At 36.3% G+C, this 24,300-nt stretch overlaps 1 protein-coding gene across 1 annotated transcript in view; it reads right to left on the bottom strand.

The window, feature by feature from the left end:
- Window positions 1–7,437: 7,437 nt before the first annotated feature.
- LOC125240292 (lachesin) overlaps window positions 7,438–24,300 on the bottom strand; it is a 28,718-nt gene continuing 11,855 nt past the window's right edge. The window contains exons 4-10 of the mRNA XM_048148162.1: window positions 22,596–22,752; window positions 17,318–17,417; window positions 15,518–15,674; window positions 13,003–13,109; window positions 12,150–12,289; window positions 10,744–10,864; window positions 7,438–8,142 (exon numbers count right to left, since the gene is read on the bottom strand). Coding sequence (XP_048004119.1) covers window positions 8,121–8,142; window positions 10,744–10,864; window positions 12,150–12,289; window positions 13,003–13,109; window positions 15,518–15,674; window positions 17,318–17,417; window positions 22,596–22,752 — 804 coding nt within the window. The 3' untranslated portion in view covers window positions 7,438–8,120. The remainder of the gene's footprint in view (window positions 8,143–10,743; window positions 10,865–12,149; window positions 12,290–13,002; window positions 13,110–15,517; window positions 15,675–17,317; window positions 17,418–22,595; window positions 22,753–24,300) is intronic.

Genomic DNA, 24,300 nt, shown 5'->3' on the forward strand with positions numbered 1-24,300 from the left:
TCGTAAGAGAGGTCGAGGAAAGCCCAGACGCAGCTACATGGACCAAATAAAAGAAAAAGTAGGGGCCGTGTCGTATCAAAGTGTCAAAGAGCTGGCACAGGATAGAAAAAGCTGGAAAATACTCCACCGACAAGAGATTAACTCTTAAGTTTATGATGATGATGATGAATAGCTGATAGGAAATAATATTATGATTATGTAAATATAGTTAAGAGTTGATGTATTTTTATATGTTTTATAAATACAGTATTTGATTACGATAAAAAGTAAGATAAGATAAGTTACGATAAACGTATAATGGGTTAAAAAATAAAGATGTTAGTACCGAAATGTGTTTTCTGTCGTTAATAGCAGGTACCATCACGATACAAGTGTGGAAAAGAGGAAATACGTGGCGATAAATTAAAACACGACCATATTATATACTATTCAATATAATGATTATAGCCACTCGTTCTGAACTTCCTATTTTCCGGACTTGTATCGTAATCATAGAGGAATAAGTAAGTAAGTGTCGGCACCTAGTGTCGAGTAGCAGTACTGATAATTTACGCTAGTTGGCGCGTGATTGACGAGTGAATGACGATAGATGTCACTACAAATAACTCGCATTTACTGATGTATGGAGTTACAACTCTTCCCTTACTTATTTCCTCTATGATCGTAATATACCTACAATAATAGTACCTATAACGCAAACGTCTATAAAATTAATTTACCCACAGATAATTAATAAGCATACTTATCACTTAGGCGACATCTAGTGTCAAGTAGCGGTACTGATGAATTCCCTACATGACTATAATTCTCTACGAGACGTCGTCTTTGAAAATAGCGTTAGGTAAATATACACCGTGAGCCTGAATAACCAGAAAGATTTTGACAGTGTATTCCTGACCACATTTAGACTATAATGTCAAATAAACTGCTGGATATCGCCCGGTTTCAGAGTTATTACCAATTGAAAAAAAAAATGTTATTGTTACAAAGGCTTTTTTAACGGCGTTGATGCCATTATGGAGAATAGTCTCACTATCCTCATTGATAGATGTCAACAATGAGAAGAAAATCTTTCAAACATTAAGTTAAAAATAAAACCGCCTTCAAAAATAAGCGCGTTACAAAACACGGAGAAACTAAAAAGCCAAAAATAATAAACCTTTCAATTCAGATTTCTTATCGTATTGCAATAAGCTTAACATCCAAATTATAAACAAATCAATTATTTTTGTAGTCGGTACCAGACCTGTTCGTCGCCTTGCTATTGCCTGTTTGCCCCACCCAACCATACACAGGCTGGTACCGACTCCAAAAATAATTGATTTGTTTATAATTTGGATGTTTAGCTTATTGCAATACGATAAGAAATCTGAATTGAAAGGTTTATTATTTTTGGCTTTTTAGTTTCTCCGTGTTTTGTAACGCGCTTATTTTTGAAGGCGGTTTATTTTTTTGTTAAAAAGTTTATTTATTTGTTGATTTTTAGTGGTTCCTAGTGATATTATATGTATCAGTCCGAATACATGTACAGTAGTGAAAGAATTATCCTTTAACTCCTACCATTGAGGAGTTGACCTTCCATCATCAGCTCAGCCACATAAAATTATTACCATCAGACGTAAATACTGGTGTACCTTTGAAAAATAGACTAAAAACATTACATGTGCCTATAACATTTGAAGAGTTCCCTCGATTTCTCCAGGATCCCATCATCAGACCCTGACTTGGTGCCAATGGGACCATCTCGGGGTTATACCGGTTCGATCAAAAAAAAAAATTTTGAAAATCGGTCCACGATTCTCGGAGATATCGAGTAACATACATACAAAAAAAAAAAAAAAAAAAAAAAAAACATTCAGTCGAATTGAGAACCTCCTCCTTTTTTGAAGTCGGTTAAAAAACGTTAAAACTCATTTTTAGTGTCAGTATTATGAATAAGATTTAGTTTTTATGTGAAAATACATTCGAAAATAGTAAAAAAAAAATACAAAAACAATTGTCCTAAAATATTTTTTGTTTTATGTCAAAAATGCGTGGTTAAAATCTTTCGGGTTATTCAGGCCCACGGTGTATAGACTTTTATTTGCTACATATGCGACATAATCTACTCTTTCAAATGTTAGGTCGTCAAATAAAACACATCATTGTCATACATTTTTTTTATTAAAAAACAAAAATTTGCACTAAACATACAAGGCTGGAAAAACGGTACAAAATACACAGATAAATAATAAATTAGTTACAAAAATACACTTACAAAAATTGTGAGAAATGCTACAAAAATATATTGACTTAACGCATTATTGTGAAAAAAAAAAAGATTTATTAAAGCATACAATTTACAAAATAATCACTCGAGGGAAGCGTAGAAAATAGTATATTTCGATACAAGTGCGAAAAAGAGGAAGTTCGAAACGAGTGGCGATAAATTAAAACACGACCGAAGGGAGTGTTTTAAATCGACACGAGTTACGAATTCCCTTTTCGCACGTGTATCGAACGACGTTTTTCAGTACAGATGGACCTCCGAAGTTTCTACCTGACAAGAACCACTTCTCGCACTAAGTAAGCATTTTTTTTTTGCCACTTTTATGAAATGTAATATTTTTGGAAAAAATTATGGTATTTCTACTCAGAATCACTAGCTTTTTCAATCCTAGTAGTTAAAAAAATTGTCCCATACGTTTTTTCTTATTTTGTTACCATTTCCCATACATGTTGTATGGGGTAACAAAAGAGGAAAGTAACAAAAATGTATGGATATTCTGGGACACTTTTTGTCTCCCAGTGAGATTGAAAGTACTCGTGATTCTGAGTACAATTGACCTTAAATTCCCTAAAAAGTCTAAATAAAAAAATGGCAAAAAAAAGAAATGCGTAAAAAAACCCACCATCTGTACTGAAAATCTAGTTCATGAGATTCTACTAGTTGACAATCTTGTGCAAGAAATAATATCTGACTAAAGAGATTCAAAAAAGTCTGAAATACTTACATAAGAACGCTTAAAAACTTTTATAGAAAAAAACTAAACTAGCATTTGATAAATAGAGAAAAATAATTATTTCGTGAAGTTATTGTTTTTTTTATATATTATATATATCGTTGTCTGAGTACCTGCAACACAAGCCTTCTTGAGCTTACCGTGGGGCTCAGTCAATCTGTGTAGGAATGTCCTATAATATTTATTTATTTATTTATTTTTTAAACCCCGATCCAAAAACGACGTGTTATAAGTTTGACGTGTCTGTGGCATCGTAGCTCCCGAACGGATGAACCGATTTAGATTTAATCTTTTTTTTTTGTTTGAAAGCTGAATTAGTCGGGAGTGTTCTTAGCCATGTTCGATGGAAATCGGTTCACTATTATATCGGGGTTTTATCAGGGGCGGCTCACTCCGCGATCCTTTCGCCGCGCTACAAGTACATGCCGGCGGCCGCGAGTTCGCGGCCCATTCAGTGGCGACGACCTTCGCGCGGTCCGTTTGTTAATGTAGGTAAGAATTTAGAATGGCGGCGTTTTGTGAACATCAAAGGAGTGAGCCTTCTGTACTTGTACTATTATACAAGGTCCTCGCGAGGAACCCATATAACTTTAACGGCATATTCTTGGTCACATTTTAAGACTAAAATGTCATATAAACTTTTCTAGATTTCGTCTAGTTTCAGAGTTATTGCCATTTAAAAAAAAAACATTTCGGTATTGTTACTCAGTAGAAAAGGTCTTCTTAACGGCGCTGATGCGCAATTGTGGAGCATAGTCTCACAGTAGTCATTGATAGATGTCAAAATGTGACAAGAAAAACTTCCAAAAAATTTGGTTTTTAGAAAAACTTATTAAGGAACTCATTTTAATTGCCAACTTTATGCATAAAAATTGCTTTTTATGTGAAAATACGTCCAAAAAAGTTAAAAAAAAAAACAAAAACAAAAATAATTTTTTTTTGCGAAAAATTTTAAAATTCATATAACATTTTTTCTTTCTTTTGGCCTCAGAAACGCGTGGTTCAAGTTATGCGGGTTCCTCGCGAGCACCTTGTATATGTATTCTGTGGTTTTATTCAAAATTTAAATTTCGTTTTTTTTTTCACTTGTGAATTATTTTTATCTATTTACCACGAAGTCTTCAAATTGGATGGAATCAATCAAAATACAGTCAAAATTATGTAAATCTAAAGCTTTCCGTTACATCAATTATCAATTATAAAAATAATACAAAATGGAGAATCTCCCTCATCTTAAACATCTAAATTACGAAATATACAATACATAAGTGTTTGAATTCATTATATAAATCAAAACAGGAATGGTATTTTGGAAGAATTGGTATCTATATGTGACATTCGATAATAAAAGGATTCTTATGCTTCAAAATAGTACATTACGATACAAGTGCGGAAAAGAGAAGTTCGAAACGAGTGGCGATAAATTAGATCGACACGTGTTACGAATTTTCTCTTCGTACGTGTATTGTACGACGTTTTTCAGTACATATGGCCCTAAGTTTCGACATATGCACATAAAGTACCGCTTCTCGCACTAGTGCGATAATACACCATATGTATTTACCATGAAACACAGGGACCCTTTTGTTACAGAAAGCCACAAATTCTATGATAAGATAATTATCTATACGCAAATTAGTGGCAAAAATACTAAATACAAGTTAAAAAATAATTTTGGTAGTACAAAAATCACATACATTCTTACTGAACAATTATTGAATATTTCACTCTGTTGTACAAAAACTACTGTTCACTTACTTCTTAATCTATAAGTATAATTAATAATGTTATAGAATATTTTTCTATAGAACTATTAATTATTTCTAGTACATCTTTCAAATATTTTGCCTATATTTTTTATTATACTATAATAATGCTTGAAATAGGGATTAATAAGTCTGTGAGGTCACTTGAAAAATGTTTTGGTACGTTAAACCCCCGACGCAAAAACGACGGGGTGTTAAGTAAGGCGTGTATGTCTGTCTGTCTGCGGCATCGTAGCTTTCGAACGGATGAACCGATTTAGACTTTTTTTTGTTGAAAGCTGAATTAGTCGTTGTTCTTAGCCATGTTTGATGACAGTAAGGGAAGAGTTGTAACTCCATACATCAGTAAATGCAAGTTATTTGTAGCGACATCTAGCGTCATTCACGCGTCAATCACGCGTCAACTAGCTTAAACTATCAGTATTGCTACTTGTCAATAGATGTCGCGATGAACGAAACGTCAAATGCTCAACAATTTTTAGCTAATATTACAATAGTATTAATCAATACTCTGTTTTCAATTCCTTCTGCTTGTAATCTAAGTTGTAAACCGTTTAAATACTACCTACATTTTTGGCAGACACGACACTGTTGACACCTAGTGTCGAGTAACAGTACTGATAATTTACGCTAGTTGACGCGTGGATGACGCTAGATGTCACTACAAATAACTCGCATTTACTGACGTATGGAGTTACAAGTGTTACAACTCTTTCCTTAGACATTCCTTTATGATTAATTGATTATGTTGGTATATGGTGTAATACTATTGCAATTTTTTTTACTAACATATTATAGTATATAAAAATAACACTTAAGGCCATCTTTTATAGGTACAATATTTTGAAATTAAAGCCTGTCTAATCTAACTCTGCATTCATTTGCATCTTTCGCTTTCATATTGGCACTGCCGCTCGTCCACATTAGTGCAGAGTTAGCGTGGTCAAACTCTACTAAACTTTAAGAGGTATGTATCTACTACGTAATTATAAGCTTTTCTAATATGCGTGTATACCACATTCAGTCAAGTGCTGTAGGCAAGTCAAATAGACTTAAAAATATAACCTATTGTCAAACTGTCAGATGACAATTGTCAAATGTATTTCACCACAGTGACAGTATTATCATTATTCAGCATCAATATTTCTTTGAACAGGCAATAAACGGCGAAGTGTCACTGGTGAAACAGGCCACTGACAATAATGGTTGGTCAAGTAAGAAGTAATTGATAAAAATGTCAGTTGTGTGAACTTCTTAAAGGCCTAAAATGGGGTCGGATACCTAAATATCTAGAAATTTCAACCTTTAAAGTTGAAATTTACAAAAAATTGTGGCATAAGGCATAGAGGAATAAGCAAGGGAAGAGTTGTAACTCTATACATCAGTAAATGCGTTATTTGTAGTGACATCTAGCGTCATCCACGCGTCAATCACGCGTCAAATAGCGTAAATTATCAGTACCACTACTCGACACTAGGTGTCAACAGTGTCGCGTCTGCCACAAATTTAATATTGAAACAGTTTACGACTTATATTACAAGCAGAAGGAATTGAAGACAGATTACTGAATAATACTATTGTAATATTAGCTAAAAATTGTTGAGCATTAGACTTATTGTTCGTCGCGACATCTATTAACAAATAGCAGCAGTACTGATCATTTACGATATTCGATGCGTGGATGACGCTAGATGTCACTAAAAATAACTCGCATTTACTGATGTATGGAGTTATTTATTTATTTAATCTTTATTGAACAAAGAAACACAATGTACAATAGGCGAACTTAATGCCATAAGGCATTCTCTACCAGTCAACCTTCTTTCTTTACTTATTCCTTTATGCTTATAGATATAGACCTTTTTGTCTCGAAAAAACACATTTGTGATTACTGATTAAATATTAAGCACAACCATCATTACATCTAGAATTGTATTAGCTGCCTGAAAAAAAAAACTAATTTACTAAGAATAGGAAAAATCTTTAGTTTTCTACGTTTAAGAATTTAGCACTAGTTTTTGCAAAGGAAGGAGATAATATAATATTTTTATATTATTTTCTCTGTAAATGGCACTTTTATTGGTGTTATGTGCAATACGCAAGTATAAGACGCTTAAAACATTTGACATATGTCAAATTCTAAGTTACAACCCACATATGACAGTGACATGTTACTAGTACACTACGATACACGTGTGAAAAGTACGAAATTAGCAATGAGTTGGAATAATTTAAATCAAGGCTCATGGGAGTTATTACTTTTTTTATACCACGTCGGTGGCAAACAGGTATACGGTCCGCCTGATGGAAAGCGGTCACCGTAACCTATGGACGCCTGCAACTCAAGGGGTGTCACATGCGCGTTGCCGACCCATTAGAAACTTGTACACTCCTTTTTTGAAGAACCCCATACTGTAGTACTTCTTTATAAAGTGTCTTTTCGCATGTGTATCGTACAACATTCTACAGTACATACGTTCACACAGGTAGGTACCATATGTAAGTACCTACTTTTTGAATAATATGATTTAAGCCAATAACGTATTCAAGATTTAAGCAAATAAGTGCTTGTATATTTTCGAACACGTGGCTCGCTTAAATGCTTTTTCTGTTCTTGGTCCATACATTGAGATTCAGTATAATAATTTCGTAAAGTTTTTTCGATAAACCATTAAATTTATATTAGCTACCAATTGTGATGTTTTTATTCTTAACAATATAGTTATTCGTGTTATTGCATTTGAGATTCTACAAAAAATATCTACAGTTCTATACTTTTAAACTAAACATTGGGTCAAACTACAATTTAGTGCTATCGTTTATGTGTATGTATACCTCAATAGGTTCAAACGATAAAATTGCTCATAGAAACCTAAAATACATATAGAGTTACTATGAGCGACATCTAGTTTTAAGTAACAACATCTATAGTTTCGCTACTTGCCGATAGATGTCGCTACAAAAATACTCAGCGATTGAGTAACGTGCTGGCCCAAGGGGATGAGCGGTCTAGCGTTTTTTTATGTTAATGTGTCGACCTAATTTCTACTACAATTTTTTTCAACTGAAGTACAGTCAAATATAAAAATATAGGTGTACAAAAGTAGCTCAAATAGCTAAATTGTCGGTTTTTTAAAAAGGACTTATTTTAAAACTTTTTGAACACCCATATTTTTGATCTTGGCTGTATTCTACGTCTTAAGCTAATTTCAACTTTTCAGGTATATGCTCAGCTGACATTCACTTGAACAAATAGAAGATAACTAGCATGGATATGTGTATGTTTGCGTGTGTGTCCTTCGCTCCGTTGTATGTCCCGTAATACAGCGGATCAGGACGCAGGCCAGGGTAGTTAATATCGGGGATTGGCGATTCTGCAAAAAAAAAAAAAAACATTATAAGTATGTTTTGACTACTTTTTTTTAACACTACGTCGATGGCAAACAAGCATACGGCCCACCTGATGGAAAGCGGTCACCGTAACCTATGGACGCCTGCAACTCAAAGAGTGTCACATGCGCGTTGCCACCCCATTAGAAACTTACACTCCCTTTTGCTGTGTTAAGTATAAGTACACAGCAAAAAGTTTAAAGGAGTGTACAAGTTCTAAGGTGGGTTCGGGTTGCCGACGACTCAAAGGACAATAGACGGAACAAATGAGTTCCGTAAGTCCTCCCGTCGTCAGCACCCCGCACCCTCGTTGAGCTACTTGTAGGACTCTGCGCTTATTTTCTTTGCTATAAGAATTTCTGTTAGGTGTTTTTAAACTCTGTAAAACTAAGACACGCGTGAATAAGTACGACAGTTAATAAAACTAAACCAACATGATAAATCTAAGACTGCTAGACTAGGCATTAAGTGCGTTTTTCACCATAGAGGAATAAGTAAGGGAAGGGTTGTATCTCCATACATCAGTACATGCGGGTTATTCGTATAGGCATAGTTAAGTGACATCTAGCGACAATCACGTGTCAATCACGCGACATCTAGCGTAAATTATCAATACTGCTACTTGTCAATAGATGTCGAGACGAACGAAAAGTCTAATGCTCACCAATTTTTAGCTAATATTACAATAGTATTAATCAGTATCCTGTTTTCAATTCCTTATGACTAAGGATTAAGTTGTAAACTGTTCTAAAATCGCTGTCAATAGAAATTGTCAACAATGTAAACAAACCATTATATAAAATATCAATATTTTAGCACAATTTTATTATTTTAAAGGTTGAGGATCGTAATGTGATATAAATTGATTAAATAACACATGGATTTAGCCAGTATCTGATGAGTTAGAATGCAAATTAAATACATTTTGACTACAAGGTTTGTTTACATTGTTCACAAGTTCTATTGACGGCGACTTTAATATTATTTTTTTGGCAGGCGCGACACAGTTGCCATCTAGTATCGAGTAGTGGTACTGATAATTCACGCTATTTGACGCGTGATTGTCGCTAGATGTCACTTAACTATGCCTATACAAATAACCCGCATTTACTGATGTATGGAGTTACAACTCTACCCTTACTTATTCCTCTACGGTATGACAGTTAATAAAACAAAACCAAAACCGTGCGATAAAAGTGAATGATAAATCTACGATTCTACTAGACTAGGCATTAAGTGCGTTTACACATTATCCGACCCGATATCGGATGTAGGAAGCATTTCAAATGCAAAAATCAAAGATGGAGGCTCAAATATATGAATTATCGGATCGGATGATGTGAAAACGCACTCAGGCTTAAATCTGATACAGGCAAAAATTATGACTAAGGGGCGGGTGCATCAAACCGTCTGTCACCGTTAAACGTTCGTTAAATTTTATTGTATGGGAAGTTCCATAGACGTCTGCTGTGTGACGATGATGTGTCTGTCAAATTTGGTTGATGCAACTGGCCTTAAAGTCGTTTAAACTAAATAATATAAAGTGTACATACCCATGCAGTGAAGATATTGCCATTATTGCCATTTAGTAACAAGCACGTAGTCGTTTTGATATTTAGTAACATGCTCAAGAACCATTGAGACGAAGTGAAAAAAAATACCTTTTTTTTCTTATGACAGTGTCTATTTATTTACGTAGATAGGCTAACTTTAATACGTCCAGTGTGCGTAGCCAAATGCACAAACGCTCACGATAATATCTCTCTCGTAGCTATCTATCTCTATCGGTCTTGCGTATTGCAGACTACCTTTTTCGTTTCGCGTCGCAGAAATGCCATTCGGCTACGGGGCCTGAATAAATCCGCTCACCAAAATCGACAAGTCTAATAACCGTTAAGGCGTTAACATTCCACAGATGTAATAAACGCACTTAACATTCCGCCCACCAAAATACACAGATCTTTAAACTTAGTGAACATTACGCCCACCAAAATAGACATATCGTCAGTACTTTTAAAAAATCTCGTATCTCACGCTGCTCCTCAAAGTTAAAACGCAGGAAGTCTATATGCATTCCATACATACTTACTACAATTTTCTTTTCATTGACAGACGAAGATACAAGTTTTTTTAAAAGTAGTGAAGATATCTAATAAACGCATCTAACATTCCGCCCACCAAAATACACAGATCTAATAAACGTAAACAACGTAAATTTAACATTCCGCCTACCAAAATACAGATTAATAAACGTAGTGAACATTCCGCCCACCAAAATACACAGATCTAATAAACGCATTTAACATTCCGCCCACCAAAATCCACAGATGTAATAAACGGAGTTAACATTCCGCCCACCAAAATCCACAGATGTAATAAACGGAGTTAACATTCCACCCACCAAAATCCACAAATATAATGCACGGAGTTAACATTCCGCCCACCAAAATCCACAGGTCTAATAAACGGAGTTAACATTCCGCCCACCAATATCCAAAAGTCTAATAAACGGAGTTAACGTTCCGCCCGCCAAAATCCGACGTGAGAAAATCGTGCTTCAAAAATCGTCATACAATGGTACATACCTTCTTAAAACCTGTGCAGCGTACACTCCACAGAAGAGGATAGCCGATGGCGCGATAGAGGCGGCTCCACCGCCGTACCTCGTCTGTCCGCAGGCCGGTGGGCACACCGGGATTATGGTTTCTACGGACATGCCACAACTACTGTCAACATGGCTACTGAGATCAAAAAATAACCGACCTCCAAAAGGAATAAATGTAATCATTTGAAAATCAAACAAACAGGGCATAAATGTTTAACTTCTGATTAGAAGAAACGTCTGCAATCGATGCCACTAGGCTTAGAATAAATTAAATAGTGGAAAATGTCTGCCTTGAACTCACGGCCTCTGGAGGCCGACAGGCAGACAAATTCCACTTTTAAATTTATTCTAAACAGGGCATAGCTCATAGAATTACCAGACATGTTTAAAATAATAACTTCGTTACGTTTATTTTTGAACTATGAATGAAATAGACGTAACAGACAGTTAAGTTATAACCCAATGAAATAAATGAAAATTTTGGAAGTCGGTTGACAAAAACCATGCTAAAATATAACACTGAAAATTCCAAAATTACCAAGCAGAAACTCTGCAAAATAATATGCTTGAAATCTAAAATTATTATAATATAACATCGCATTTTACAATGAGGGTCTTATATATTTCCAAAGGCAGGATAGCAACACTAAGATAACTACACATATCTATATTAAACTAACTAAACAGATCTATATTTTAACAAAAGATGTTTAGAGCAGTCAGAAGTATTTTTTTCTAAAGGTCGATTTAGACGTCACTATAGTCTCCCGTCTAAATAAACCTTAGGGATTATTTATTTATATTATTATTATAACTTCAAACTATATGGGTAACTAGGGATGTATGATCCGGTCACATTTAAGCTAAGCCTGCGTTCGAATCCTGGTAAGTGCATTTATTTGTGTGATGAGCACAGATATTTATTTTGTTCCTGAGTCATGGATGTTTTCTATGTATATAAGTATGTATTTATCTATTTAAGTATATATATCGTCGCTTATCACCCGTACAAGCTTTGCTTAGTTTGGGGCTAAGTTGATCGTGTAAGGTGTCCCCAAAAATTTTTTTTTATTTGTAGTCGGCGATTAGTCAGCAAAAAAGGCCGATTAGTCGGCCCCTTATAAGTGATAGAAAAACAGGACAAAATACTACATTACGATACAAGTGCGTAAAAAAGAAAGTCCGAAACGAGTGGCGATAAATTAAAACACGACCAAAGGGAGTGTTTTAAATCGATACGAGATAAGTATTCTATAAAAATATTTTTTGCGGTTAATAAGTCATAATGAAATATAGTGATATGTTTTTTCGGTTAATTAGACAGTAAGTAATAATATAAGACAAACTTTAAATAAGGGTCAAGTAGCCTACTGAAGATGGACTCACCGAATAGTTCCACATGTCCTTCATCAGTCCCAAGTTTGTTGGTAGCCTTGCATGTGAACATCCCGTACTGTCGCTTCTCAATAGTAATGACGCGCAGTGTGGTGTCTGTGAACTCGTCCGCTGTGGCGAAGTGGGAGATGCTGGAAGAATAATATTAGGTATAAATAATTAGGCCGTTATTACACAGACTGACTAAATAATTAACCCTTGTGAACGTCAGCTGCCTTTGTTGTTGCTGCTTTATTGTTGGGTTGAGGAATGGCAGCCACCAAAATACATAACAAAATTGTAATTTCGTTGTTTCACGCTAAGCTAAAAATCTTCATACATAATATGTAACAGGTGAATATGTAAAATTTGCACCTTCTCTTATGCTTCTCACTATTAGAAATGTATATATTATATATAATAAGCATTTTCTTTCAATAAATTTTAAAGTAGAACTGTAACAAGACAAATTATAACGGCGGCCTTGAGGGCGTCACAGCGACGAGCCACCGAGCGCCGACCGGATCGAATAAAGGCTGCGTCCGCACCGCATCAAATCAGTTAGGAGACACCGCTGCAGGGGGCCAATGCCCCGACCAGCATTCCCAATTCCCCTACTGGGGACTTGAGATGAGGCTTAGCGAGGAGTTAGCTAGTGATTGCCTTAGCGATAGATTCACCGACTGTCCTTTAGCGAGTCACGTTGGCTCGGGAATTCGATCGATAGCCCACCCTTCTCCTATACGGCTTTCCATAGCTAGGAAGTACCAGTTTGAATGACCTGTTATGTATGAAATGTACCCATAGCTTTAAGTACCTATCTTTAATAACTCTACAGGTCGCCTACCCTACAGAACTTCTTTACCTGTAATGCTGGTTGTTAGCGAGCTGGAACTCTCCCTTCAGCCAGATGATGGCCGGAGGAGGGTAGGCCTCCACGTGGCACTCCAAATCCATGTCGTATTGAAGAGCCTATAATAAAATAATAAGAAATTAGGTAATTGACAACATCTACCTAAGAGAATGCATCTCAATAGGCACTGGCACGGTGTTTTCAGTCAAAAAGGAAATAGTAAATCCGATGTACTTAGGATATGTTTAGGAAACTCAACGATAGATGGCGTGAAAAATAATTATATGCCGTAGTGCAAGCTGTTCGCTAGGTGTCACTGTCACCCCCGCCAACTGGCTAACGACTTGTCGTAAAATGTATAAGTATTTTTTGATGTCTAAATTTTTCACTAGATGCCGCTGTACCACCTGCAAACTAGCGAACAACATTCTATGGTTAGTTATATGCTGTTTGAGTAGATATCGTTATTAATGTGACTGGTTGATGAATGATTACATCAAACCTATTTAAAAATCCCGCCATAAATATGTGGCGTTACATGTTTAAAGGGTCCACATTAGGCTTGTGCCGTTTCGTTCGTTGATCGGATCGCTCCGATCTCGTTCAATCGCTCCCACGAACTAGTTCGCTCTTTTAGGTCTTTTGCTCATTTAGTTCAGCCAGACCAGCGACCACTGCGGTCGGAAAGATCAGAACGAATGGGACCGAATAGTGTCAAAATGATACGAATAGTCCACAGATAGTAACATTCCGGGCCGAAAGGTTGTAAGTAACCGAAGTTTAATATGAAAACTTGACTTTTTTTGTTGCTCTGCTAAGTAGCTCTCGCTCTCGGTCGGCGCAGTCACACATTCGTTCTCGATCCCAACCGCTCGCGCTCGCCGATCCTATACTGAACTAAATGAGCAAAGACCGATTCTCAGACCACGGTAAGATTCAGTTCATTTCGGTCATTGATGGGATTTTATTCCTAACAGTTCATAGTTCGTGAACGACACAAGCCTAGTCCACATGCTTTATGTGCTATAAGGAACCTTTAGGAATGGAAAGTCACATGAAAAGTTGTCGTAACTTAATAATAGATGGCGTTGCATTCGAAAATCTTGACTGATAACTCTATACCCTACTATTCAATATACTCTATGATTGACGACATCTACCTATAAGAATGCATCTTTAATAGGCACTTCGATTTAATTTAAAAATATTTAATATCGCTCGTAGACGTTTATGCATTATTATAGGAGGTAGGGCATAGCGAATGATATTCCGCTTTGTGTGGTAGGGCACAGCACAGCGGATATCGTCTCGCTCGAATCTAGAGCAGAGCCCAACTGGGGTAGTACCTCCGCCTTACAGAAGACCGCAGCCAAATAGCACTAGACCCTACTCATAGTGTTGTGTTCCTGCCGGTGAGTAAGGCTGCCAGAGCTCAACGAGGGTGCGGTGTGCTGATGACGGGAGGACTTACGGAACTAACTTGTTCCGTTTATTGTCCTTTGAGTCGTCGGCAACCCGAACCCTCCTTAGAACTTGTTCACTCCTTTTTGCTGCGTACTTAACACGGCAAAAGGGAATGTACAAGTGTCTAATAGGGTGGCAACGCGCATGTGACACTGTTTGAGTTGCAGGCGTCCATAGGTTACGGTGACCGCTTTCCATCAGGCGGACCGTACGCTTGTTTTCCACCGACGTAGTATTAAAAAAAATGCATGATACGTACATACATACATACAATCACGCCTGTATCCCATAAAGGAGTAGGCAGAACACATGAAACTACTAAAGCTTCAGTGCCACTCTTGGCAAATAACGGGTTTAAAGTGAGATATGATGAAGTTGGAGGGTTGAATGGAGGTTAAGTAAAACTGGTCATTATAGATGATATGTGTTGTATTGTCGATAATCAATACAGGAGAGAGACAAGTAAAACTAAACATACCTTATATAGTAAATTATTGCTTACATGCTATTTTATTCACATACGTGCGTCACATGTATGTTGCAGACAGTAACGCTAAGTTACTGTTAAAGTGTTAATTAGGGATATACTACATCTCCCCGTAAAGTTACTCTTCACCCCCACAAAGGAAGAAAAAAAAAATGTGACATACGTGTACGAAACTGTGACATTGCAGTGACAGGTTGCCGTCCTCTCGACTACGCCACAATTTAACCCATATCCCAGAGTCGCCTTCTACGACACCCACGGGAAGAAAGGGGGTGGAGAAATTCTTAACCCGTCACCACAAAGGAATAACCACAAAATATAAATAAAATAAATAATAAGAATATAAATATTCTGCTATGATATAACCACAAAATTAAATTTTTGGAAAAACCCTTGACATAATGGACCAATTTTTATGGAACATGGATGGCCAAGAACATTCCCGACTAAATCAACTTTCAAACAAAAAAAAACTAAATCTAAATAGGTTCATCCGTTCGGGAGCTACGATGCCACAGACAGACAGACACGTCAAACTTATAACACCCTTTTAAACACACAAATTTTGATAAATACCTGTCCAAGTCTCGGCCGGGGCACAGTTATAACAGGGGCGAATTCGACCTCCAAGTTGATGTTTCGTCTAGCCCCCTTGCCGACACCGTTTTCGGCTACGCAGTAATAGGTCCCACGATCTTCTTTGTGGACAGCAGCGATTTTGAATGTGTTGCCTCTGAAAATAATATGTCAAATATGAATATTTGCTCAAAGATTTGATATACAAGGTGCTCGTGAGCATTGCGAGAGATTTTAACCACGCATTTCTGAGGCTAAAGGAAATATTTTTTTTTAATTCACATGAGGAAATTTTTCGAAAAAAAAAATTTTTTTTTTACTGTTTTCGAATGTATTTTTTTACATAAAAAGTAAATGTTATTCATAAAACTAGCACCTCAAATGAATTTTGACGTTTTTTTTTCTGAAAACCACATTTTTAAAAACTTTTATTTCGTACTTTTGGACATCTATCAATGAGGATAGTGAGACTAATTCTCCATAATGGCATCAACATCGTTAAAAAAGCCTTTTGTACTGAGTAACAATAAGAAAATATTTTTTTTTCAATTGGTCATAACTCATAACTCTGAAACTAGGCGAAATCTAGAAAAGTGTATATGACATTTTAGTCTTAAAATGGGATCAGGAATATGCTCTTAAAGTCTCTCGCAATGCTCACGAGCACCGTGTATAGATAAATGTAATAATACTAGGGTGAATCAACTTTTTCTTGCTTTTTGCAAGAATTACCCTTACTTATTATTAGGTCTACTTTTGTGATTTTTAACCTTACCATCGTGAATAAAGATCCTTATTTCACGTATACCAATTAGGGAAAAATTTAAAAACGATTCATTTTTAATTAAAACAATATGTGACCCAGTGGAAGAGACACTTTTTTCATACAAAAGTGAGGGACAGCTATGTCCACTGGGTCACTGCTCGAAACAAAGTTATAAAATAGGAAATCCTATAATTACATGTTGTATTGCGTAGCTAGTATATTTGTCTTTAATATAATAAGTATACATTAATTAGACTAAATCCCAATTAATTTTCTGACCACATGTAGTCGAAGTATGCGAAATTTTGCTGGCAAAGAAAAGTTGATTCACCCAACTAATAACACCATCAAGGGGAAAACACTCATGAGTCTCATGATGTCTTCATCATCCTCCTTGCGTTATCCCGGCTTTTGCCACAGCTCATGGAAGCCTGGCAATGAATCTTATGATATAACACAGAAACTGACGACTGGTCTGGCTCAGTCGGTAGTGACCCTGCCTGCTAAGCCGCGGTCCTGGGTTCAAATCCCGGTAAGGGCATTTATTTGTGTGATGAGCACAGATATTTGTTCCAGAGTCATGGATGTTTTCTATGTATATTTATGTAAGTATGTATTTATCTATTTAAGTATGTATATCGTCGCTTAGCACTCATAGTACAAGCTTTGCTTAGTTTGGGGCTAAGTTGATCTGTGTAAGGTGTCCCCACTATTAAAAAAAAAAAAAATAGACTTAAAAATATTAGCTTTTCGCTAGCGCGTCATTCACCCCTATTTTAGGGAAATGGGGTTGGAAAGAGACAAAAAGTAGTATATGTCACTCTTCATCCTTTCAACTGTTTCAACTATCTCCACTTAAAAAAATCACGTCATTGTGTGGCTCCGTTTTGCCGTGAAAGACGGACAAAAAAACCGGCCAAGAGCGTGTCGGTATGGTACTGAGGTACGTTTCTTTCTTAGACTTTATCTGTCTATACGGAGTTATATAGGTCTTTGCTATTTGCTATTATTGTCAGCCAAAAAATGTAATATACCTGTAGATAGATCCTCCAGTAGGCAATATAGCGTTGTTTTCTCGCCGCCATGAGACCTTAGCCGGTGGGAAACCGCCAGCGTAGCATTCCATCACAGCACCTAGAGTGAAACAATATTTGTGAAAAAATTGACATATTTGGACGTTTTGATAAAAAATAATTTTTAAGAAAAAAAAACCGTCGCCTTTCGGGTTCTGGTGAAAGCTACTTGCGAATGTTGGATTATGTATAAATGTGTAAGTATTTTTTAAAACTGCTTTTAATGCTTTAATTATTAGATGGCAACACAAATGAATATACGTATAAAGTTAAGGTTTGAGAAGTTTCCTCAATTCCTCATGAATCCGATTATATTATAAGAAATCGAGTGAGCGTCAGGACCCCTGGACCACTACAGATATTTGATGTTTAGTACATACTAAAATTTAGTACCTATTTGATACTATTTGGTACCTGAGTACATATATTTGGTACCTCCACTGATATCGAAAAATCGAGCGAATAAAGTGGCCAGACATTCTGATGTCAGGATGTCTGGACCATTTTTGGTTTACATAGTTCTAGACAACACTACTAATTGATATCTTAGTCAATATTTACTACCTATTTGGTACCTGTCAATATATTTTTTTCAATTTTTTTGGCGTACCAGAAAAAAGTTATGACGGAATTTAAAGTTGTGAGCCCGGCCGTGCCGTTGAAGTATATAGCGCCTGTCAAAAGTATAGAGTAGTTTAGAGGCAAATCCGCCTGCCCTCCTGCGCGCGTCAACTTAAATAGGAATTTAGTTTTAGGCACTCGCACATCATCTCTACTGACTAGTGGCATTAATATAGTCGAAATATAAAAGTAATTAGTGTAATTACACTAGTTTTCCATTTTCCTCCTGAGAGAACCTCCTACAGTCTCAATAACGTCTAATGTCATGTCATGTCCCTGAGAGACATCTCCTGGCGGAGAAATTTGTAAATCAGTTTACCCCTGACAGCCGGTCATTTTTGCGGCTGTTCAGCAGCTGTAGAGCTGTATGGCAGATTTGGCGGCATTGTGGTTGTAGGTACTGATAGTAGATGATTGATTTGATGTTTGTATTTATTCTTAATTGATAATTGACATTAATCGATGCAAAAAACAAATGTTACCGAAATCAGTGGTTTATTTATATGATAAACCCCTATAACGGAGCTCGTGGACCATAGACTGGTCCACATCATCAAAATACATCCTATATACCAATATTACCAATGACGCTGTTAATTATAACAGTTTATGCTATTTCCCCCCTAGAATTTGCCCAACTGTTGCCACGTGTTTAGGTCTCTCAGGAGGAAAATGGAAAACTAGTGTAATTACACTAATTACTTTTATATTTCGACTATATTAATGCCACTAGTCAGTAGTAGAGATGATGTGCGAGTACCTAAATAGTTATTTGTTATACAAGGGGGCAAAGTTGTATTTTAACGCCGAGTGTGAAATTGAAAAACGAGCAAGTGAAAGGATACTATAGTTGAACCACGAGCGAAGCGAGTGGTTCGAGAATAGAATCCTGAACTTGCGAGTTTTTTAACACACGAGAAGTAAAATACATTTGCACCCGAGTGTAACACAAAACTTTTCCCCTCACTATAGCGAGGAAACTACAACGCAAAAAATGCGTTTATCACTGCTTCCAGTAGTTACACAGGTGGTAAATCATCTTTATTACTAGATTCACCTACTTTTATCAATTTTAAAGCAGTTTATTTGACTTTATTCAAGGTCAAATTACTTTACCCACTAGTGGATAAAATGCGCTTTTACCCGCTGCTATTAAAGGACAAAACACGTGTTTCCGAGCTAGTGAGGGGAAAACTAAATACTAAATTCCTATTTAAGTTGACGCGCGCAGGAGGGCAGGCGGATTTGCCTCTATACTTTTGACAGGCGCTACATACTTCAACGGCACGGCCGGGCTCACAACTTTAAATTCCGTCATAACTTTTTTCTGGTACGCCAAAAAAATTTGAAAAAAATATATTGACAGGTACCAAATAGGTAGTAAATATTGACTAAGATATCAATTAGTAGTGTTGTCTAGAACTATGTAAACCAAAAATGGTCCAGACATCCTGACGTCAGAATGTCTGGCCACTTTATTCGCTCGATTTTTCGATATCAGTGGAGGTACCAAATATATGTACTCAGGTACCAAATAGTATCAAATAGGTACTAAATTTTAGTATGTACTAAACATCAAATATCTGTAGTGGTCCAGGGGTCCTGACGCTCACGAAATTGAAGCTTGACAAACTTTGACTTCAAAACTCAATATGCTTAACAAACATAACTAAATAAATGTCACTGTTCTGAACTTAAATGCATGCTTTTCTTACAAAAATACCAAAGTCACTATGAGTGTGCCGTTCAGATTTGAGGAGTTCGGTTCTGACTATCATCAGCAGTTCCACTGCACCAAATGTCACTGTTCTGGACGTAAGTGCATGCTGTTCTTATAAAAATACCAAAGTCACTATAAGCGTGCCGTTCAGATTTGAGGAGTTCGGTTCTGACCATCATCAGCAGTTCCCCTGTACCAAATGTCACTGTTCTAGACGTAAGCGCATGCTGTTCTTATAAAAATGGCATAGGGGTCATTCCAGCGAAACCGACACCATAGGCATAAAAATTAAATAACTTAATTCATACTTAAATCTACATCTAGAGAATAGAACATTATGCCTATTTTTATGAATCAATGAGTTTTTCCTTTTTGTGTATTTTTTTTGCATTTTATTCGTGTCCGAACGTACCCCTAGCGCCAGTTGTCTAAGGTGGTATATTTATACCCTAAGTTGGCAGCGCTATTTCGCGCCTTTTATAAACATTACGGAGAAAGTGATATGTGTAAAAGAAAATATATTTAACGCTGTTTAAACCAGGGGCAAGTAAATATAAATTAATCTTCATGGTTAGGATTTATTGGGCTTCTACACAATGCGTAAGTCAGTCCCGCCCGTCACAGTAAAACAAAGTTTTTTCTTGTTTACCCTAAAAGTATCTAAGCTCTTGTTGTCTTGCTTTGTGAAAGTAACAATTAGGTTGAGATTGATTATTTTAGCCAAAAAACGCGTTGCATTTGTAAATAAAAAAATACTTTTTAACGCTTTTCAACGTAGGTCCCACCCGTCACTGACGGGTGAGCAGAATGGGTTATCTGGTAAAACTGGAGTTGGTGAGTATAAAATCGTTCTTTTAAGTTTAGTTAAACCTAGCTGGGTTATACTAAAGCAAATTATATGTGTAATATTGCTTAATTCGGTTGTGGTATTACTTTATAGAACACAATGAATGCTATGAATCAGGAAGAAGTCTCTTTCATTAAAACTGGTATAATTTTAGACATTCGTCCTGAATCGCTGATAAAAGTATGCAGTAATAGACTGTTTGACGATGTTTGACAATTATCTGAACCTTTAAAAATTTAAGATAAAAAAATTTTTTTTTGTCTCAATGCTCCAAGAAAACTATTGAAACTATTACTTGTAACATTAAATAATTCATTAAAGAGCTGATTTAAAGTAAATACAAAAGAACTGTCTTTATATTTTTCATATATTTGTATGCTCAAATGTTACTCGTCCCACCCGTCACAAAGCACTGTCCCACCCGTCACAAGCATTGAGAAGGAAAATTATTTTTGTTTTAAGAGTTATTTGCGTAAATTATACTAATACCTAATCTATACAATATCAGGAATCATATAAAAATTGGTTGTTTAACAAAAGTTTTATAGTTTCTTACCAATTGCGAATTGTGTAAGTCAAGTCGGAGAGGAGAGGCACTTTGAAGTCCCACCCGTCACACTTCTTATACCATCAATTTCTCATAATAATAATGACATTTTCATACTTTTTTCGATGGTACAGTAAACATTGATTATTCAGGTAAGAGATAATGTCGTATTCAATACGCTAATTGTTGCTGTTTGGCAGAAATAAAGCAAAATGTAGGCAAAAAAGAGTATAAATGTCCCACCCGTTACAATGGAATGACCCATAGTCACTATAAGCGTGCCGTTCAGATTTGAGGAGTTTGGTTCTGGCCATCATCAGCAGTTCCACTGCACCAAATGTCACTGTTCTGGACGAAATTGCATGCTGTTCTTATAAAAATACCAAAGTCACTATAAGCGTGCCGTTCAGATTTGAGGAGTTCGGTTCTGACCATCATCAGAAATTCCACTGCACCAAATGTCACTGTTCTGGACGAAAGTGCATGCTGTTCGTATAAAAATACCAAAGTCACTATAAGCGTGCCGTTCAGATTTGAAGAGTTCCGTTCTGGCCATCATCAGCAGTTCCACTGCACCAAATGTCACTGTTCCTTACCTAAATGCATGCTGTTCCTTTAAAAACACAAAAATCACCATATGTATGCCTTTCAGATTTGAGGAGTTCCCTCGATTTCTCCAGGATCCCATCATCAGAACTGGGTTCTGAGAAAAATGGGACCAATCTGTATGCATATACATTCAATCAAAAAAAAAATTCAAAATCGGTCCAGTAACGACGGAGATATCGAAGAACAAACATAAAAAATAAAAAAAAACATACAGACGACTTGATAACCGTCCTTCTTGAGATATGAGGCGACGGTTAAAATCCGGCCAAGAGCGTGTCGGGCCACGCTTAGTGTAGGGTTCCGTAGTTTTCCGTATTTTTCTCAAAAACTACTGAACCTATCAATTTCAAACCAATTTTCCTAGAAAGTCTTTATAAAGTTCTACTTTTGTGATTTTTTTCATATTTTTTAAAGATATTATGGTTCAAAAGTTAGAGGGGGGCACACTTTTTTTTCCTTTAGGAGCGATTATTTCCGAAAATATTAATATTATAAAAAAAACGATTTTTGTAAACCCTTATTCATTTTTAAATACCTATCCAACAATATATCACACGTTGGGGTTGGAATGAAAAAAAAAATCAGTCCCCACTTTACATGTAGGGGGGGTACCCTAACAAAACATTTTCGGAGGTCGCGGGTTCGAATCTCGGCTGAGAATGAGTTTTTCCTCTCAAATTGTAGCTTTCGATTATACTTGTAGATGGCGTTGTGTCACTTTTGCCATAAAAGCGACACTTAACGCCGATCTACAAATAATCGATGGCAACAAGGCATTTTTGTGGCGCCATCTATGTGTGATGTATGCGCGTTCTTAGGTGGTCGCATTTTAATGTATGGGATGGTATGATCGTATATTTAATCTATGTATTATTTATCCTGATGATACACTTACTTTCCCCTTCGCTGGCGACAAGATTCCTTGTAGAATTATCAGAAATAATGGGCGGTGTCTTGACTTGAAGTTCCACTTCAGCAGTTATCTTATTTGAGGCGGAGATGATGACCTGGCACTGGTACCAGCCAGCGTCTGTCTCTTGAATGTCTTTGACCTTTGAAAAAAAAAATATTTTCTCAAACATGGTATGAAATATTGATGTTATGTGCCTTATAATTGGCAGCGAAGTATGACGTTGCAGGTGCGGCTAGGACGATTGATAGATAATAGAATTTCATACAAACCTTGCAGGCCAAGGCCGGCAAAGTCCTCTTTTTTAATTTCCAAACACAGATAATTGTGACATAACATCCAGGTATTTAGCCAAATTAAAAAAAAAACTATAAGGGGCTTTATAGACGTGCCGACTGCAACTGGTACGGGCCCTAGACAATATTTGATTTTGGGTGCGTTTTCATACAAAAAAAAAATTTTCGTTTTTTTTTTAATTTTTTTTTTACTTTTTGTTTTTTTATAAACGTATACGGGGCATCAAAGGGGAACGAAAATTCGATTATTTTTGCGCTACGACGCACCGTTTAGGAGATACAGCCATCCAAAGTTACTATTTTCAGTAAACTTTATTTATTTCATACCATGTTTGAGAAAAGCACTATACATACCTCGGCGGGAAATGGGGTTGCCCGCCTCAGACCTATACGGCCGTCTATATGTCTTCGGCCGGCAACCCCCTTTGTCCCGGCCTCTGTAGTAATGTACTATTATGTTAAGTCAGGCTAAGCTACACTTATCTAATTTGGAAACTTATGTTATTTTTAACTCCTGACGCAAAAGCGACGGGGTGTTATAAGTTTGACGTGTCTGTCTGTCGGTGTGTGTGTCTGTCTGTGGCACTGTAACTCCCGAACGGATGAACCGATTTAGATTTAGTTCTTTTTGTTTGAAAGCAGAGTTAGTCGGGAGTGTTCTTAGCCATGTTTCATGAAAATCGGTCCACAATGTCGCTGTCGGGGGTTTTTTTCAAAATTTAAATTTTTTGTTGTGAAGGGAGAATCTGGAGATTCTCCCTTCACAACAAAAAATTAAAATTTTGAAAAAACCCCCGACGAATCCTAGATAGATAGATAGATAGATAGAATACTCTTTATTGGCACACCTCAGCAAAAGATACAGTGGAGACAAAACAAATGATTATAAATAGAGGCAGACAACAGGCGGTCTTATCGCTAAAGAGCGATCTCTACCAGACAACCTTTGGGTAGCGGAAATAACAAACATAATCAAAAAGAGTAGGTGCTTCGAAATAAAAAATCATAATTATTCTAATGTCCAACACACAAATTGAATAAACATACACATATAAGAGAATATAAATAGACTTACATAAACATACTTAAATAGTAATATACAACAAGCCAGATATACAGAGTGGGGCCTGTAACAAAGGCGAATAATTAAACTGTAGGCTATTCTCCTTATACTGATCAACATTTGTTCGGCGACTTTTAAAAATAACTTGTATTTTGATTTTTATCACCCTTGAAAGCTTTTTCTAAGAGGTAATGTATTGCGAATTCTGTTAAGTCTAAAGTGTGACAGACAACGTCAATGACAACAATAATGGCGTACATTGAAGCTAATATTTATTTTGTATGAAAAATTTAAAATTTAAAAACTTCATAATTTTTTAAAGTCACTGAAC

The sequence above is a fragment of the Leguminivora glycinivorella genome, chromosome 27 (genome assembly GCF_023078275.1).
Source record: "Leguminivora glycinivorella isolate SPB_JAAS2020 chromosome 27, LegGlyc_1.1, whole genome shotgun sequence".
NCBI classification, from domain to species: Eukaryota; Metazoa; Arthropoda; class Insecta; order Lepidoptera; family Tortricidae; genus Leguminivora; species Leguminivora glycinivorella.